Here is a 19825-nt window from a genome sequence, read left to right as displayed (position 1 = left end):
GTTCCCCAAATGTCTACTTGCTTTAATAATAGGCCTTTATATGTAAATATATAAATACACAACAAAAATTACTAACATTAGTACAATGCCGAGCCAGTTCTATCACGTAGGTAGTGCATATTAAAAACATGGATTGATAAACCAATAACCAAAACATTGCAGAAAGAAAGGTATTGTGTCCTTGACAAAGTTTGCAGACCAACAGCATGGGTTGTCAAGTTTCAGACAGCATGTCTCTTTTTCTTGACACCTCTGCCCTCAAGTAAAAAAGCCACGATGTGATAATGCTGTTCTTCCTTTGTTATTGCCATCAGACATGACCACTGAGCTACCTGATGACTTTATCAAACACCTGTAAGATTACCCAACACCTGATGAGCAAAGGGTTACTATTTGAGATTCAGAATCCTCAGAAACTGAGGTGAAGTAGAAGTGGTATATTAGCAGCATTTCATAGATGAAGCTAAAGTACTTGGAGAAGTGGATTCAAGTGACTGACCTGCCACCTTTGTAGCTTGCATGGGTGACTCGGTGGTTTCTCAGTTGATAACATCAGATTTGAATGACCACCATTCCCTAGAATGAAGTTCCCCAAGAGGCACCTGGAGCCACTTTTTTCTGTTTGAAGATGCTAATTCAGCTTTGCAAGTATCCCAAGGGCCTGCATTCAGAAGCCTTAAAATAGTTTTTCTAGAGATTTCTCAGCAAAAGTTAACTATAATAATTGTATAAAGTTGTATGAAATTTTAAGTTGTAATATTAGGTGAGAACAGTTTTGGTTTGTTTCGGTATTTTGGATATTTTTAAATTCATTTTTGAAAGGATACTTTAAATTTTTCAAAAGATACAAAATGGTTACAAATCTTATTGCCATTCCCATTTGTATCATCTTCAGAGGTAACCATTGTCATTGAGTCTAAAGTATCCAGAGATATTCTGTGTGTGTATACCAGTCTAGGTGGGTGTATTTTTTTTTTTCGTTTTAATTCAGATGTTAATGTCCACATTGGTCTGCCACTTGCTTTCTTAACATTTTGGAGGCCATTCCATACTAGTACATTTTTTTAAAAAGATTTTATTTATTCATAGACAGAGAGAGAGGCAGAGACACAGGGAGAGGAAGAAGCAGGCTCCACGCAGGGAGCCCGATGCGGGACTCGATCCCGGGTCTCCAGGATCACACCCCAGGCTGCAGGTGGTGCCAAACCGCTGCGCCACCAGGGCTGCCCTCCATACTAGTACATTAAGAGCTACCTTTCTTATCAGCTGCATAATAATCTGTTTTGTACAGATTAAACAGATTTTTTTGGTTATTTCCAATCTTTCCTATTATAAGTAATATTGCAACAAATATCCTTGTACAGATAGCCTTTCTTACAATGTGTGAAATGTGTGGGTAGGTCACAGGACAGACCACTAAAAGTAAAGCATCTGAGTCAAGGAACATGCGTTTGGAAATTTAATAGTCATTACCTATTACCTTTAGAAAACCACAATTAAAAAAAAAAGAAAATGAAAACCTCAATTTGTGCTCCCGTCCACAACGTCCAGAGAATGCCTGCTTCTCTAGAAGTCTTACTTCTGAGAACTTTTAATATTTTAAGGAAATTAGCTTTTGATCTGTGTGATACATGGTGCGAATATTTCCCCTATTTTGCCTTTGACTTTATGATGTATTTGTCAAGCAGATTTTTTTTAAAACATAGTTGAATTTGTCAGTTTTTTGAAAGATTTGTTTATTTTAGAGAGAGGGAGAGAGAATCTCAAGCAAACCCCCTGCTGAGCATGGAACCCAACACAGGGCTGGATCCCAGAACCCTGAGATCATGACCTGAGCTGAAACTAAGAGTCGGATGCTTAACCGACTGAGCCACTCAAGCGCTCCTGTGATTTTTTTTTTTTTTTTTTTTTTTTTTACGGCACCTGGGTTTTGGGTCTTCTTTAGAAATGTCTTTGCAATTCCTATAAGAAAATTGTACGGATGGTTCTATTTTGACAGCAATCTTGGAAGCCCGTGTGAATGTTTTTGTGAATTTTAATTCAGTGTGTACTTTTTGCAGTTTTTCTGTTTTATTCCCACATACACATATTTCGAAAACATTTTAGGAAAATGGCTGTGAGTTGCAATAAAAGAAACAGTGTTTTTCCAGGTTTACCTCAAGGAGTTGTACTCTAGGAAGCCAAAGAAGTGTGCCTGTGTGCAGTCAGCTGACTTGGGTGAGATGCACACGTTCTCCCTCTTTCTGGGCAGATTTTGATTCCTTATGGGTTCTGTGGCATCTCTCAGGTTGCTTGCCTTATCTGTGCACATCTAATGCATACTAGTGAATTATCTCTGTTTAAATAGAGTCAGGTGAATATTTTAAGAACCAGGACTAACTGACAAGAGGCACCACTGGCTTGTTCTTGAGTGCAGACCAAGATTCTGTTTAACCAACTCAAGTGTGGACCTGATAATCCTATGTCTATGATCATTCCCCCAGGGCAGAAGGTATTTTTCCTATGTGTATCCAGTGTATGTCATTGAATAGATGTAATATTCATATGAAACAGTGACTAGTAGGCTTAGCACTTTCTGTCCTAATTTCCTCATAGCGGAGACTAATAATTCTTGCTACCAGCTACTTTAAAGTGTAATGTGGATTAACGATGCTCATAAAGAGCTTTTATCTCCCACTCAGGTGCTCTTTAAATTGTACCTGGAACATCACATAATTAATGCTACTGATTTGATGAAAATTCAAAAGCGGTTTAGTGTAGTTTTAAGATGAAACATCTTTAGGTATTGTGTTGGTGGCCCCTTTGATAGGCTGTTCGTTTTGTTGATTCTTGTACAGGCAATAGTCCTATGAGAGTCCACAATGATAGTTTCCTTTGGGCCTTATCAACTGGAATAAAGTGTGAAGTTAATCTTATTACTAGTAATACAATGGTTGCCATTGTCCAGAACATTGAGGAAATGTTCTGGTATGGATGAGCTGATTCATTCAAGATTTCTTTCACTAATAGGATAAAATTTTTTCTTATCCTCATCCCAAGTAGAACTTGAATTTTAGGTGAACTAGTAATATGAGGACAGAAGTCTCTAGTATTCACTCACAGTGATTTGATCTCTGCAAGGTTTGTGTTGCTTTTTAATGTTTCTTTAGATTACTCCTCCAAAATATGCTTGGTATACTTAGTCCTTTATCTTCATTGCTATTGAACAGCAGGTGAAAAACTTCATATATCAATACATTTTTCCCCCAAAGGAAATCAGCTGAGTAAGGAGGAAAAGAAATCAGATCATTTATAATCGTCCATGGTTGTCTAATAACTAGCCAGTGCTTGGGATACATATTCAAATTCCTATTATCGGAGGCTCTCTGCAGTATGTGCTTTGTTTATTTTAGATTTTTAAAATGCTATTTCCCCACCTCTTTCTGTTTAATAGTAAAATAGTTTGCTTGGTGAATGAGAGGGCAAGAGCTTATGAAAAAGTTAATTTTTAATTTTAAATGATTTGCAGTTCCACAGTGAATTGTACATTTTGACACTGATAATGCAGAGAAGTCCTGTGGATGTCAAAGGAAATTTCCTGTGTGTGCCTAGAAATGTGGTCTCAGCCATAGAAAACCTTTAGGACATTTTTGTCAAGTATTGGAAGGTGGTTAAAAAGGCATACACGTAGCAAAATAATATGTTACAACTACTCTGTTAAATTTTATGCAAATTTAAAAAACAGTTCAATACAACTTTTTGTGTGTGGTCCCCTCAAACTCTGTTTTTGTAACTTAGCTTCTCAGTGTGAAAGCAGCCTTGTTCCACATCTATTCACCCATCCTAATGGCAACTAATTAAAATGCAGAGAGAGTGTGTGTTGTATGCTTTATTTTTCTCTGTCCAAAGTGTCTTATAGAGTAGGGTATGAGGTGAGCTTGATAAATGAACACTAATAACCATTCCCACAGTATCTTCCTGTTCTAACAGATGAGGCACCCTGTCTGTACAGGCAACCTCTTAAAGCTCAGCACTGCTGACATCATAGTAGGGTATGAAAGATGGAAAACTAGCAATAAAACCAATGACCCATTTTTAGCCCTGTGAGGCTCTCATCTAATGGAATTGAGTTTAATCAAGATAGATTAAGACTTCTCAGTGGAGACTTACTTCCTCTAGGTCAGGGGTGGCCAAGTGTGTTGCCTTTGTCAGCTTTGTCATTTTTGTGTTCTATGCCAGATTAATCTTAAATTAGGACTGTTTTCACCTCATCCTGCATGGACATTTTTTCTACTTTGAGGAAATAATGCCATGCCTAGAAAGGAAGCATATTTCCACTTTTTCAGATGGGCTCACACAGAAAGAAAGCACATACGTGTAAGACGTGTGTTAGCAGCACTCAGATGAGGCTTTAAGTGAGTGTTCTCCAGGTACATCCTTCATTCAGTAATTTGGAACCAGAGCTAGAAACAGTTTCCTCCAACCCTACAGGAAATTATGCAGGAATCTGGTGGATATTTTGCACTGTCTTCCACTGGCACCTTTTTTTCTGCAGTGTGTGTAGAATAGGTAGAGAAATCAGCCTCATTGGTTGTCTCCATGTTTCCTTCTCTCCTCAGATGCAGACAGACATGCCGAACTATCTGGAAGTCCACTGAAAAGCAAAAGCACTAGGAAACCTTTGGCATGTATCATTGGGTATTTAGGTGGGTATTTTCTTACAGAAGGAAAATTTCAAAAAACAATTTCTGTACCTTATAAGTATTTGGCTATTCTAAATTGTCATACCTAAACTAAATCCAAGCCTTTCAAGTAGCTGAAATTGGATACTTTCACATGTATAGTCAATTTATTTTGTTTCAGAAGCTTTTGGGTTTTTTTTCAAAAGCTTTTATTTGTTATTACAAAACATATACACAACATATATACAGGGTTATGGATATGTTTACTTTTTCTGAAAAAAATCATTAAATAAAAATATAGCATTTGTGGATATAAATAGAGACTAAGCAAAAAGAGGAAAGAATCACTAAATTATTAGAGGATGAATATTCTTAATGTTTCAATTTAGATCCTTCCACTTGGCTTATTTTTTTTAATGAGATCAAACTGGCTCTAACCTACCTTTAAAAAAATATTTATAGGTTTGATGTACCAATTAAAGTTACTTTGAAAGGGAAGCATTTGTATTGCTTTCTGATTTTTACCATGTTATTTAACTTAGAACTAGTCAAAGATGTTGGCTCCATATTTGTGTTGAAATATCACAATTAAGAAATAGTATTTTTAAAAATCAATAGGTAATAACCCCTTTTGTTTTGTTCTGTTTTGCAAAGTTTTAAGATAATTTACAAAATAATTATTTCTAAAATGGTTCCTAATATCCCTAGAAGCTATAATGGCATGTTTTTAGTGCTTCTAATATCCTTGCATTTTCATTTTCTCAGAGTGAAAGGTGTACTCAAAGTTGCATTGAACCTTATTGCTCTGTCAGAAAGATGTACAGTTATGAAGTGTTCAGACTCTATAAACACTTAAAAGTCAAAGTGTAGCCTTGAATTGGTATATTATCTACTCCTCATCAGAGCATCCAAAAGTCAGAAGCTCATAGCTCCCTCTTTGATTTTACTTGGTCACTTTATTTCTTGTTTTATTTCTCAGAGCCTGAAGAGTTGTTTCAGTAGTCCCGAGAATATCACCTCATCATCATAGGCAGGACCTAGGTCATGGTGACCAAGTCCTTGAATGTTGCTATCTATTCCATTGCAGAGCCTAATCCTAGAAGCCCTTTCCCTCCATGCATGGACAAGTCTCTGATCATAAGAAATAGAATATAACCTTGCATATTAGCCAGTCTTTCTGTGGGTAATTTTGTGTTCCTCCTGTGGGCAAATTGGTCTCTGTACCTACCTGGGAGGCCCAAAGTTATGCTTTACTTACTAGCTGAACCACACCTCTACCTCACATATTTCTGAGTGTTTACTATGTATAAGACACTATGCTGAGTGATTTGGGGGAACATCAAGATGAATAAGACTTTGCCCTCAAAAGTTTTATTCTATTGGGGAAAGCACACAGGTAAGGACAATTAAGCAAAGGATTAGCTCCTATGAAAGAATTACAGGGAATATTCATTGGACACTTGGAAGAAGGAATAGTTATTTCTGATGAGATTTAGGGCAGCTACGTGGAGAAAGCAGTGTTTGATCTCAACCTTGAACAATAAGTAGTATTTAAATAGAAAAACAGGAAAAAAGAATATTTTTCTCTTTATGAGGCCAAAAGAATTTGATGCACAAAGGCTTCAATGAGTCCAAAGGTGGGTGGTCTGGTTTGGATGAATAGTGTGGAGGCTGTAATGAAAAATGGGGTTAACAAAGTTTCAGTGCCGTGTTGGAAAAAAAAAAATCAGCACTATATGTTGGTTAGCACTTGATCCATTCCTAAATTTTGATAAGCGTAGAATTTTGACCAGACCAAGATATAGTAATTCTAACAATCCTAACAGCCTTTCTTAAATTTCGAGAAATAAGGCTGATTGGCCCTCCCCTGAGAAGAGAGAGTTCTGGCTTAGAATCAGAGAGCAGGTTTAATTTTGGAAAAGGCATTGCCCAGTAAGAGTAACAGACTGAGATCCTTAAGTCCAATTCCTACAGACTGTAATTTCTGTCTGCTTTATCCAAAAAAGTACAAGTAATTCTGGGCTATATGACTGACAACAACATACTTCATGTAAACACACATATCCCACATGCACATCACAGTTTTGTGATATACCCTCCATCAAAGCTTTTCTTCTACTACATCTTGAGTCTAGAATTTGGAGTTTGGTGGCATGTTTCATCTATATCAAGATATTCTGGACTAGTAGTAATTAACCTTGGTCCTGTACTCTCCTTGTAGAGTCAGAGAAGGAATCCTATTTTCCAGAAATCTCTCACACCCTAGACATGCTGCATGCTGCGTTTCTGGTTTGATAGAGCACAGAGTTAGCTTTCTCTGAGGCCATTTCTCCAGATAACCTTTAAATTTCTAAAACTTTGAAGAGTTAGTTGCCTAATTCCCTTAGTATATCTGTGCTTAAGTGATCTTCTGAAGTGGAAGTGGTGTTTTTGTTGTTGTTTTGTTGTTGTTGCTTGTACTCCCAACATGAAGCTCAGAGCTCCAGCTAGCAGAGGGAGAAGCAAGCTCACTTTTGATAAGTAAAGCCATGGTAACAGCACTTGAAGCTGATTCATTATGCAAGTCCTTGGGAAAACAGACTGGCTCATAAGGAACGGACTCTCACCTCATTAAGAAGATGTGTGCCTATTAGGCGATGTAAGTGCACACAGAGATTTTTATTACCATGTCCTGAGTTGAGAAACCTTTTCTCCCCCTGCCAGAGATCCATCCTTCGAAGAAACCTAATGTAATTCGATCTACCCCAAGCCTGCAAACCCCCACTACCAAGCGGATGCTAACCACCCCGAATCACACATCTCTGAGCATTTTGGGGAAAAGGAACTACAGTCATCACAATGGCCTGGATGGTATGTAAGCCCAGGAATTCTGGGGGCTGAGCTCACAGGCCAGGGCCTCTCTGCCCTTGTCTGCTCTAAGCATATCCTCTGCCAAATCCAAGATGTGTTGCAAATGGGTTCGTCTACTTACCCTCTAATTGAACTGAATGTGTGGTAAAGGGGTAAGAGGGAGGGGAGGGAAGGCTGCTGTGTGCCACAGTGAAGACATTTAGCTGAGTGATATTTCTCTATCTCCTCAGAAGGGACCCTTTTGTTCACATTCCCTGTGAGGAGGCTTGTTTGGAGAGGAAGTCTGTATTTATCAGGTTGACTCTGCTGGGTGATAATGTGCTTGCTGGGATGCATGCTCACTGCTCATTTACGTTTTCTTGAGCAGAAGTGTTGATTTCACCTTAAGTCAGAGGCAACTGTGATCTCTGGGGGTTCTTGGGTGTTCCGTGGTTCATTTTGGATTTGGCACTTGTCAGCTACTTCTTTCACCTTATAAAATTTTTTTAATTGCTCAAGAGTGCTACAAGTCATGAAGGGAATTGCCTGGGTGACGTCTTCAATACAGAAATAGTAATTTGTTTGAAATGGAAAAGCTAAGAAATATCACCTCTTATCCAAAGTACCTCCCTTGGGGTTTGGCCACAGAATGACTCCTCAGGTAGAATTGAATTATCTTCCCATTCGGACTATAAACACAAACATAATAAATCATCCCAGCAGTATATATTGTCCATTTCAATAGTCCTAGAATTTGAAGCTGTCTTGATGGTTTAAATGTTGGCATTTATTTAGGAGTGAAACTCTCTCCAGGCTTTCCATGTCTCCGGGACCTCTAAATTCCTTCAGTGACAGTAAATTAGTTATAATGAGGCCCTAGAGCAAGGATGTGAAATAGACCTTCTAGTAATAGTTTCCCATGGTTGGTTTCCTTTAGTATGACTTTTCATGGTCGTAGTGATATCAAAATGAACAAAAAATTGAGACTGAGGAGATTAGTTTGCATTTATAGGATATCTGTATGTTATAGATACAGCTTTCAGGAATTTAGCTACACAGTAGTAGTTTTGCAGAAATAATTATTTGCTAATAAGGACATTGGCCATCCTTGCCACAATACACCCACTATCTAGACAGCAGAAGACTAAGGACAGATTGTGTCAAAATGTGGAGATTGGATTTCTTCCTTTCTTTCCTTGCCTACAGCCTGAGGCTTTTAGATTCAGACTTAAGTGGAATTCAGGAATCTTCCTTTTCCATGTTATCACCTCCATGGCCTCTATTGGTGTGTATAGTCCTTCTGCAGGAAGCAGAAATTAAGTTCTGGTTCATACATATACACATATACGTACAATATACACTTCATGGTAAGAAGACTCTTATGGTGACTACAGGTGGAAAAGCAGCTCTCTGCTATCTTTTTCCATTTGTATCCTACGGTCCCAGTCACTCTGGGCCCCAATCCTAGCTCTCGCATTGCTCTTTCCTTTTATCATAGGTACCTGTCTCCTTAGAATTTCTAAAAAAAATTCCACCTTATAGTGTTCCCTCTCTGGGGCTATTTGTCCCATTTTCCTCTGGAGATTGTTACAGCAAGGTGATTGCTTCTCTGCTCTGAACAGGTGAAATGGACAGGGCATACAGTGAATCCCTAGGGTTATGTTAAGAGAGACCTTCAACCTTGTTGAGGAAAAGACACCCATCTCATCTTCTGAAGAGACTTAGCTGTTGAAACACCTTTTTTTTTTTTTCCCCCAAACCCTTTTGTCTTTGGTTTGCTCTTCCAGCTTGGTATGGATAACATGTACCTTGACTGTGTTATCTCATTTGATTCACATGACAGAAGGTTTTAAAAGGTCAGGGAATTTAACTGCTTTGCATAACATTGTATTCCTACTGCCTAGCATATTGTATTTCTACTCCCTGGAACTTAGTAGGTGCTTAATAAATGTTAATTGAATAAATGAATGATTGAGAAAAAATAAGACCTAGAGAGGAAAATTAAATTTTCCAAAGTTATCAAGTATAAATGGACTGGGATTCCCATTCAGAGTGTGGCTGATTATAGAGTTTGCTCCCTTAACCACGGTTATAAAAGTTGTCTCTCAAATATGCCGTATGAGTCAGTAAAGGAGAAAGTGCCTAAGTTATTTTAGCAAATTTAATGTAAGAAGTCAATATGACAGGTATTGGAGGACAGAATAGGTGAGCAGGAACACAATGGGGAGGCACAGGAAGCAGCTGCCATCCCTAAGGTTGGGAGAGCAAAAGAAAGAAGATGGCGTTCTTCCTTTTGCTGGAGGCTCAAGGAGGTCCACGGAGTGAGAACTGAGGCCCCTGAGGGAAGGCACTGTTCTGCTGGTGCTGGCTTCTCTCAGGTGTGACGAGGCTGGTTCTGGGAGCATGAGGGAAAGCGGGAACTGGACAAACCTCAGGTGCCATGAGGCTGACTGGACCAGGACACAGGTGGTGGCAAGTGCCTTCTCCCGCCTCCTGCTTTGCTGGCTCCCTCTAGCACCCCCTGCTGGTGCATCAGGGACCCAGATGGCAGAGGAGAGGTATATTTGCAGGATCCCAGTCCCAGCAACATCTTGCTGCTTGGATGGATGTGGGGAATGAGAGACAAGTGCAATGGAAACACACATTGCAGAACATGTCCCCACTTTTATATTCCCAGTGAAGCTTTTCCTTGGGACAAAGGGTCTGTTTCTTATTTTCTTGGGATATAGGATACAGACTAAATCTGAGTTTCCAAGGTGAACTCAAAGTACTAGAAAAAAATATTAGGCTAATAGTGAGTTTTCATGGGATAGTCAATACCATCATTTTCTGGAATTGATGAATACAAATTCATGGAAAAGCCTCACCCTGTGTGATCCAATCATAAAATCAATTAGCGTTGCTACTTAATTATCATCATGTCAGATAGACAAGCACACCATACAGGATGTTTATGGACAGAACTAAGAAAACTGGAAACAAAAGCTGATTGTACGGAAATACCCAGGCCTCTCAGCTTTAGGGCTTCCCCTCCCGTTCTCGGTGGCTTGCCCCCTTCACTCAGCCTCCACCTTCAGTTGGAAGTTCATGATGATGGGAAAAGAGGCTCTGGAGTCCTGCTGGTAGAAAGGATTTTACCTGATATTTAAAAAAAAAAAAATGATGGACAGCTTCATATCATTTTCCTGAAAGTCACTGTCTCTCGTCTAGCCCTGGCCCCTTAATGGCCCTGGTGGTTGGGAGTCAGCCCTCTGGGTTCTCTATTAAGCATCACCCACAGCACCAGGCCCCTCTGTGACAAACCTACTGGAACTTAAACTCCAAGGGTGAAAATACAATCTGCATACACAAAGAGGCCTCATTATTTGGGGTTAGTAATGACAGGAAGAATGAAATTTCAAAACATAGACCTACCTCTTACCAGCCCCATACACTTCGGTCTTTCCCATCAGACTTTTAGTCCAGTGGCATGCCACATGCTGTCATGTGCTTTCCAAATCCTGTCTCCTCTTTTGACTCACAGATGCTTTGATGACATTTTTATTGCCAGGAAACCAAGTACCTACCACATTTGGCCGACCTGGTTACTTCCATGTGGCTGTGAATAGAGAAGCCATGAGATAAGTGGGGATAAAGAGTGTTTACAGGAAAGCCTTTCCATGTCTGGCTGCCCAAAAGAGAGGGCAGTAGGGGAAATGGAATTTATCTGTGCCATGGAGGGGGGAAAGTACCTCTGAGTGTTTGGAATCAGGTGGGATTAACTGCTGACTTCTCTGATTACTTCCTGCGTGGCAGTGGGTGAATCGCTTAGTTTCTTTAACCTGTTTTCTCCTCTGTAAAGTACAAATTTCATTTGCCTTAATGGAGTTGTGATAATGGTTAAAAATATTTCACCTGCTTTATACAACTTGATCTCTCAAACTCTTTATGAGGCAGGTGATATAAACCTGCATTTTAATAATGAAAAAACCCAGCTCAAAGAGGTTAAGGGATTTGCCTAAAGCCACACTGCTAACAAACAGCGGAGATGAGATTTAAAATGCTCCAGTCAAGGGTTGTTGCCAACAGGTAAATAAGGTCCCAGATTTATGTGATTCATATGCTGAGTGCAGCAAGTATCTGGGAAATGTTTATGTTTTCTATGTATGAGAGATGGGTATGTGTTTGGAATTATAGAAAGGAACATAGTAGGTATTTTTCTGTGCTTAGCCTGTGAATTGTAAGCCACCATTGCCTCTGTGAAACTCTTCTGCCCATATTATACCCCCATCCCTACTTTTTCTGTATGTAGAATGTAGAACATAAGAACTATATTAATGTCCAAGAGAGGGGAGAAAAAAGAAATAAGAGAAAAGAAAATTCACAGAATCACCTAATGGTGGGTGAAATGCGTTTATTTTATTTATTATTTTTAAGATTTATTTTTATTTATTTATGATAGACAGAGAGAGAGAGAGAGAGAGAGGGGCAGAGACACAGGCAGAGGGAGAAGCAGGCTCCATGCCGGGAGCCCGACGCGGGACTCGATCCCTGGACTCCAGGATCCACCCTGGGCCAAAGGCAGGTGCGAAACCACTGCGCCACCCAGGGATCCCCTGAAATGTGTTTAAATTAAATTCTATAGTATACCCAGCATTGACTCTGACTCATAGTAGCTATTCATTAAGTGCTAAGATACTATCCCCCCACACACACTTTTTTAAAAAGTTTATTTATTTATTTATTTGTTTGTTTATTTGAGAGAGAGAGAGAGAGAACACAAGTGGTAGGGAGAGAGCAGAGGAAGAAGCAGATTCCCCACTGAGCAAAAAGCCCAATGTGGGGCTTGATCCCAGGACTCTGGGACCATGACCTGAGCAGAAGGCAGACACCCAACCAACAGAGCCACCCAGGTGTCTCTATCTTCCCACACCTTCTATAAAGAAGAGCTATCACTAACGTTTTGTTTTGAAAATTGTTATCAACCAAAGTTTTTGTAGTCATATGTGGATTATATGTAAATAAAATGTCAACACTTTTCTTATAACTACATTTATTTCTTACCTAAAAATATGATTTTCAAAAAATGACTCATAGGTTTGCTTGAAAGTAAATGGGTATGTTCCAAAGCATATTTGCACAGAAGGGCCAGTATCTATAAAGAGAAATTGCCTTTGATTAAGTTTTGAAGGAGTATTGAAGACAGGAAATTCATTTGATAAAGAGGGCTCATTTAGCTCCCTGTAGGCTTCTGCAATTAGAGACTATACAGCAGAGGGAATGGAGTATAATCCTCCTTCACGTTTTTCAGAGTGAAGGCTGAGTCAGAAAAAGTCTGGAGAGTAGAGGGGCTGATGGGCTGTTCAGACATCTCTCATCCTCTCCTGCACCCTTATGAAGAGGCCCTGGTCCTCTCTGCTCCAGTCAGCAGATCCTCAGTTCTTCTGCTTGGGTGCAAAGGGACAGGGTGATCACCTGCTGTGTCTCTGTCTTTATCAAATGGGGTCCCTGGAGAACAACTTTTGTTTTGTAGTGATACAACTGAGGGGACATCAATTAGAGTTGTGCTCTTTTCATCTGAGATGATAAAGGCTTTTGTCCCAGGGTACTACTGAAGCAGGATTCAGTGTGTCAGGAAAACCAAAGCAACAGGCTCAGAAGAGAGGTGAGTTTTCAGTGGGACAGAGTCAGGGCATCTGAGCCAAGGAAATTGATGAATTGTACAATAAACTGCTTTTTAATCTGCTGTCTTCTGGCTTATTTCCCCAGGGGTATGTGAATAACACTGTAGATCTAATTTTTTTCCTTATTTGTTTTCCTCATTGAGTAATATCATTTTTCTGAGTCCCCTATAAAGAGGGTATCCAGTGTGGATGGCTCTAAGTACAATATTATGATCTGGGGTGTGAAGACTGTCCTTTGGATGACTTGTTTCTGAATCAGTGATTCAACAGCTCCAACTGTTTGCATCCCAACTCTGGGAAATGGGTGGTGATGAGATCCATTGTACCAGTGAGAGAGCTCTGGGAATGCATCTGCTGTCTTCACAAATCCCAATAAAAATAGACTGCCAGCAACAGCTGATGGCATTCCTAGGCATGCTTGGGCACAGGACGCCTTCTGTCAACATTTTTATATCCTTTCAAAAGACTACAGTTGTTTTTTTTTTTTAATCTTCCAAAATATTGTTTGTGGAAGAACATCAGGTGCCCCTAGACTTGCCTCTGATCTCCTTGTCTGACGTTGTAATGTTACAACCTCGTTTGATAGATGAAAGTGGGAAAAAAATTTAAAAATAGATAAAAGTGCCTTTGAAATTTTTTTCTCCAGTATTTTCTTTTTTTTTAATTTATTTATGATAGTCACAGAGAGAGAGAGAGAGAGAGAGAGAGAGAGGCAGAGACACAGGCAGAGGGAGAAGCAGGCTCCATGCACCGGGAGCCTGACGTGGGATTCGATCCCGGGTCCCCAGGATCGCGCCCTGGGCCAAAGGCAGGCGCCAAACCGCTGCGCCACCCAGGGATCCCCTCTCCAGTATTTTCTAATGGATCATTATAACCCCAGGGTTTATTGAATGTGAAGTAATTATGACAGAATATCTAGTATATCTAGAGAGTTTCGGGAGTATTGAAGCATTATGTGAGGGCAGCGGATGTTCTCTCATACTGTGAAGCCATAGGGGTGATGTTGTAGAGAAAGACAGACCCAACTGCATTGGGCATGAATAATTAACAACTTAGTGTTTTGGAATATTGTAGAAGGATGCCAGATCAGCCGCCCCTGGGACCATTCCTGGGTTTACTAATATCAGTTGCTCCCAGAGAATACTTTCCTGAGGAAAGTACTAATGTTCCTGAGGAATATACTAGTGTGTGAGCCTCTAAGAGGTCTAGACTTGACATCCTCTGAGTATTATGGAGATCTTAGAAGAGTGACAGAAGTCTGTGGTAGTTGCTCAGGGATCCTCAACTCTCAGGACCAGCTCTGGTCTCCTTAATAAAGTGTCTTTGATTATACCTGCAAGGGACATTATAGGAAACATTTTTAGCCAACTTCACCCAATGTATTCCCATTCTCAGTGTCATGTGGAGGGCAAATCTCAGAAAGAAAGTGAACCTCTAACTTGAGAGCTAGGTCCTGGGCTTTTTGTGGAGAAGAGTAGATGCTTGGGAAAAGAGAGTGAGGAAGACAGCAGAAAAGGGGGATTAAGTCCCTGAGAAACAACTCTTCCATAGAAGTGTGACCCATCCATCTAAAGATCAGGTACATATGTCTGAGAGAGCCATTGGGACATCAGTATTAGATCTTAATGCCCCAGGGAGGTAAAGACCAACTCCAAAAACCAACTGATTTAGGTATCCTCCTGAGCAGTGTCTTTGGGTCCCAGGATGGAAGTGAGGAGAAGTGTTCTGAATCTGCAGGTCCCTCAGGGCAATGGAAATAGAAAGATTTGTTTGTCACAGTTTAGTTGATTTGGGGACTCCCCCCCCACTGGGTTTATTTTAAGCTTCCCAATGATGCTCATTATTATTCTCTTTTCCTGTTTCCTGTTTTTCCTTCCAGATGACTGAGTACTCTCTTTAAGCTCAGAAAACATCTGAGTTATAATCTATGCATTTTCTTCCCTCAACCAAATATTTATTTTTATCAACAATTATGTACATATAAATGAAGGCAAAAAGTAATTAATGTAAAACTGAGGAGTGAGCTTGAAGGCAACTTTGTTAAATGGAGGTGCCTAGAAGAAGATAATCTGAGAAGACTGTTTCCATGACAGTCTGATTGCAGCTTTGCCTACAGGAGCCCCTTCCCAGGGTTGCCAGTGAGGAAGATCAAGCGTGAGTCTTTGGGGAAGCAGGGCTGACCGCATTTAAGGCATCTAGAACTAGTCAGCAGAAGAAAGGGTCAAAATATTGGACATTGGGCCTCCTGCACTGGTCCTCCAATTTTCTTTTTTCTCTCCAGTTTTCGTCCTCTGTGTTTTTTGCTCTGTTTTCTGGGAGACTTTCTCAACTCTATATTCCAGCCAGATTTGTCTATTTCTCCCTTTATTTTGTCAATTTTTGCCTCAGTATTTTGAAGTTCTTTTATTGGTAATATATATAATTAGAATTTTATGTCTTTTTTACCTTTTTTTTATCACTGTGAAATGATTCTTTTTAGCTCTGTTAATACTCCTTGTCTTGAAGTCTATTTCGTCTGATATTAACATGATCACACCAGTTTTCTTTTTCTTCTGTTCTTTTTAGGGTTATTTTTCAATGATTTTTTTCTAGTTTTATTAAACTCAGAATGATTCTTATAGTATCTCTAAAGCCAGCACATGTTATTCTAGCAGATTTTAAAAACCCAAACAGGGGCACCTGTGTGGCTCAGTTGGTTAAGCTTATCTGCCTTCAGCTCACATCATGATCCCAGGGTCCTGGAAAGAGCCTTGCATCCAGCTCCCTGCTGAGCAGGGAGTCTGCTTCTCCCTCTCCTAATGCCTCTCCACCCTGCTTGCGCTCTGTCTCTCTCTCTCTCAAAAAAACAAAAACAAAAACAAAAAACATATAAAGCTATTTTCTGTTATCATTTCTTAAGTAGCTTTATTGAAACAGAATTGATATTCAACTATATATATTTAGTATTTTAAAAAAGATTTTATTTAAGGAGGAGAGAGAGAGTGCACATGCATGCATGAGTGGGGGGAGGGGCAGAGAGAAGGAAAGTCAGAGAATCCAAAGCAGACTCCCTGCTGAGTGCAGAGGCCTGACATGGGGCTTGATCTAATGATCCATGAAATCATGACCTGAGCCAAAGTCATAAGTTAAACAGTTAACCGACTGAGCCACCCAGGCACCCCTCACCTGCATATATTTAAAATATGCAACTTGATAAGTATAACATTATGTATGTACCATAAAACCACCATAATCACTTGGGTGGTTATATCCACTTAATAAATTTATCCATCCCCTCAGAAATTTTCTTGTACCCTTTTATAATCTAACCTCCTACCTATCCCATCTCCCCTACATCATCTCAGGTGACCATTGATCTGCTTTGTGTCACCAGAGATTAGTTTACATTTTCTAGAATTTTATATAAATGGAGTCATATAGTACATGTGCTTTATTTGTCATTTTGAATAATTTTTAGAGATCTTCAAGTTCATTGATTCTTTCTTCTTCAGTTTTTTTTTTTTTAAAGTAAGTAAACTCTATTCCCAAAATGGAGCTGGAACTCACGACCCCAAGATCAAAAGTTGCATGCTTTACTGACTGAGCCAGCTAAGGTCCCTCTTCTGCAGTATTGATTTGCTGTTAATCCCATCTAACAAATTGTTCATTTCAGATTTTGTATTTTTCAGTTTTAGAATTTCCAGTTAGTTATTTTCTATTTCTCCTAAAATATACCATCTTGTTACCCATTATATTCATCTTTTTTATAGATTCTTTAATAAACTTATAGTGAATATTTTATATGCAAATCTGCTAATTCTAACATCTGAATCATTCACTAGTCATTTTCTACCAACTTTTTTCTTTGGAGGAGTTGCTCAGTCTGTTTTTTGTTTTTTGTTTTTTTAAAGTAGGTTCTGTGTCCAGTGTGGATCCTAATGCAGTGCTTAAACTCACAACCCTGAGATCAAAATCTGAGCTGAGATCCAGTGTGGCCCTCAGTCTGTTCATTTTTATTGGATACTAATCAGTGTGGATGATCAATTGTAGAGACCCTGGGTTCTGTTATCTCCCTCTGCAGAGTGTTGCATTTTGTTCTAGCAAGCAATTAAATTGGCGGGTCACCTTGATTCTGTGGAGGCTTGGTTTAAAGCTTCAATAGGTCTGATCTATTTCAGTTTAGCTCTTAATCCATTGAGATTTCAGTGGAAAAACCAAGCTGTTTGCCTGGTGCCTTCAACTTGACAGAACTTGAACTCCAAAATTTGTCTTTCCAGCAGTAGATAGCTGCTGAAGCTGCTGCTCAGCCGTTTTTAGCCTTCCAGCTGATCTTTCCCACTGGGGCCCTTGGAGTCCCACCTCATGAATACATAGTTCCAGAGTCAGCCAGTGATTTGAGTGGAGTGTGTATATAGACTTGATGGCTTCCCTTTCCCTGTCCTCTTCCTTTCTAGGATCTCCTCCTGTATTTCCAGCTGTATTGGCAGCCTCAAACTCTGGATCCTCCCTGATTCCTTAACCCAATTATACTGCAGTTTTCTGCTTGAGCCATATTCCTTTTGTACTGTGTGGAAGTGCCCATGGGAAAAAGTGGGTCTCACCTAATCTCACTTTTTCCCCAAGGGTCATATTTCCTCCATTTTTTGCCTGATTTTTAGTTGCTCTCCAGAACCTTCAGGCATTTCAAAAAAATTTTTTTCCAGAATTTATTACTGCTATTGGCTGGAAGGTTAGCCCAATATAAATTAGCCCACCACTCTAGATATTAGGCTCTCTGCCAACTCCCTTTGGTTCTCACAATTAAAAATTTTTTAAATTATTTTTTAAGTTTGTTTTTATTTATTTATGTAATCTCTATACCCAAAATGGGGCTTGAACTCATGACCCCATGATCAAGAGTCATATGCTCCTCCAACTGAGCCAGCCAGGTGCACCTCAATTTTTTTTTTAAGTAGCATACTGTTTGTGTTTCATGGATGCTGTATCTTTTCTTACTCCTCTGAGGATATTAATGATGGTGTTTTCTGTTTTTTAAGTTTTCTTCTCCATGAATAGTCTATTTCCTTCAATTTTAATTCTTCTCTTTGTTCTTTGTTTTGGTCTCTGACATTTCTGTTGGAGGTTTTTCCCTAGTGACCTGTGGTTGTTTACTAATGTTTAAGAGTAGGATACTAAAATCAGATTGAAAGATCTGTGCCTTATAGTACACTTCATGGTATGGTGATCAGGTTGAGCTGTTTGTTGGCTGGCTCATATGCTACTATTTAGAGGTCTGCTCTCATAGGCTGGTCACATTTCCCAGAGAAGATTCTTCCCATCTATTTTCATCAACTCAGGCTGTAATAACACATTGCTGCAGATGGATTGCTTATAAACAACAGAAATTTATCACCCACAGTTCTAGAGGCTGAGAAGTCCAAGACCAGGGTATGGCATGGTTAGGTTCTGATGAAAGCCCTCTTCCAGGTTTCAGACTGCTGACTTCTCTCTGTGTCCTCACATGGTAGAAGGAGCTAGGGAACTCTGTGAGGTCTCTTTATACCCTCGTGACCTAAGTACCTCCCAAAGACACCCCCCCCCCAATACTATCACATTGGGCATGAGGATTTTAAGATAGGAATTTTGTGGGGGGACAAACACCAGATCATAGAATAGTCTCTTCTCCCAGAGTTTAGGTTTAGCTGCATGCTTTCTGGGAGCTAAATGGGAATAATGCTGGAGGTCTCACCATCTAGTAGACATATGTTCCTTGATTCCTCAGTTTTGGAGTAGCCAGCCCTGCCCTCAAATGTGCTTGTTGCCTGATGTCTCCTAGGACTGAGTCCCTCTGGTGGGTCCTCTTCAGAGGACACACATTCAGACTTATGGGAGGCAGGCAATTGCCTAAGAGCATGGCATTAGGAGGGCTTCTAGGGGTCTAGCTGTTTCTCAAACAGCCTTCAACTAATCTCCATGCTTCAGTCTCCTTCCTCTACTGCTTATGGTCTCTGGTGTTAATTCCTAAACCATTTGAGGACCCTCTGGAAAATTGGGTTCTTGGCTTACCACACTGCCAGCTTCAGGTTTGGCTTTCTTGAGTGCATAGTCTGTTATCACTTGTGTATCTGCTTTCCAACCTCCAAAATTCTGATGATGGTTTCTCCTCTGGGTTTCAGAAGGGAGAGAAATGAACTCAGAATCCAGCAACTGGAAACCTCCCAGAAGGTTGCTTTCATTGCATTGGTTAAGCTAGAGTGCAGAATCTCCAAGTCCATGGACCTGAAGTATCTCTGAACAGTTAAACCAAGAGGGAAAATTCTGTAAAAACAAAACAAAACAAACAGCAAAACACAAAAAAAAACAAGCGCTTATGAATCAGGGTTAGTATAGACAAAAGTAGCAAGTGTAGATTAATGCTTTTGAGAATTTATTTATAAGCAAAAAAAGGGAAATGTTTTGGGCTACATTATCTAGGAAAGAGATCTGAGGGCTTCCCCTGAGGCTGTCTGCTGTGTTGGGGCCTCCACACCTGGATCCTGCTTGATCCTTGCTTCAAGGAAATGCAATGGGACTGAGGAAGCTCCCAGCAGGGGGCAGCGAAGTGATAGCCTTACAAGGGTAAGCACTGTGATTCTCCAGCCAGGAGTGCAGACTTCACGTGTTTTATCTTAAAACCACGGCCAGTATGAAAGCTGGTGTCAACTCTGACGCTAG

General features: G+C 39.9%; 1 protein-coding gene across 6 annotated transcripts in view; it reads left to right on the top strand.

Annotated features, from left to right (window-relative positions):
- Positions 1-19825, top strand: part of MTA3 (metastasis associated 1 family member 3) — a 242346-nt gene that overhangs the window by 191261 nt on the left and 31260 nt on the right. For all 6 annotated transcript variants that reach the window (XR_005987860.1, XR_005987861.1, XM_041755540.1 and 3 more), the window contains exons 15-16: positions 4599-4685; positions 7365-7511. Coding sequence is in view for 4 of the 6 variants with exons in the window: in XM_041755540.1 (XP_041611474.1) it covers positions 4599-4685; positions 7365-7511 (234 nt within the window). In the remaining 2 variants the exon portion in view is untranslated. The remainder of the gene's footprint in view (positions 1-4598; positions 4686-7364; positions 7512-19825) is intronic.

This window comes from Vulpes lagopus, chromosome 5 (genome assembly GCF_018345385.1).
Source record: "Vulpes lagopus strain Blue_001 chromosome 5, ASM1834538v1, whole genome shotgun sequence".
Taxonomy (NCBI): domain Eukaryota; kingdom Metazoa; phylum Chordata; class Mammalia; order Carnivora; family Canidae; genus Vulpes; species Vulpes lagopus.
The sequence above is the reverse complement of the archived record's forward strand: the minus strand, read 5'-3'. Positions and strand labels throughout refer to the sequence as shown.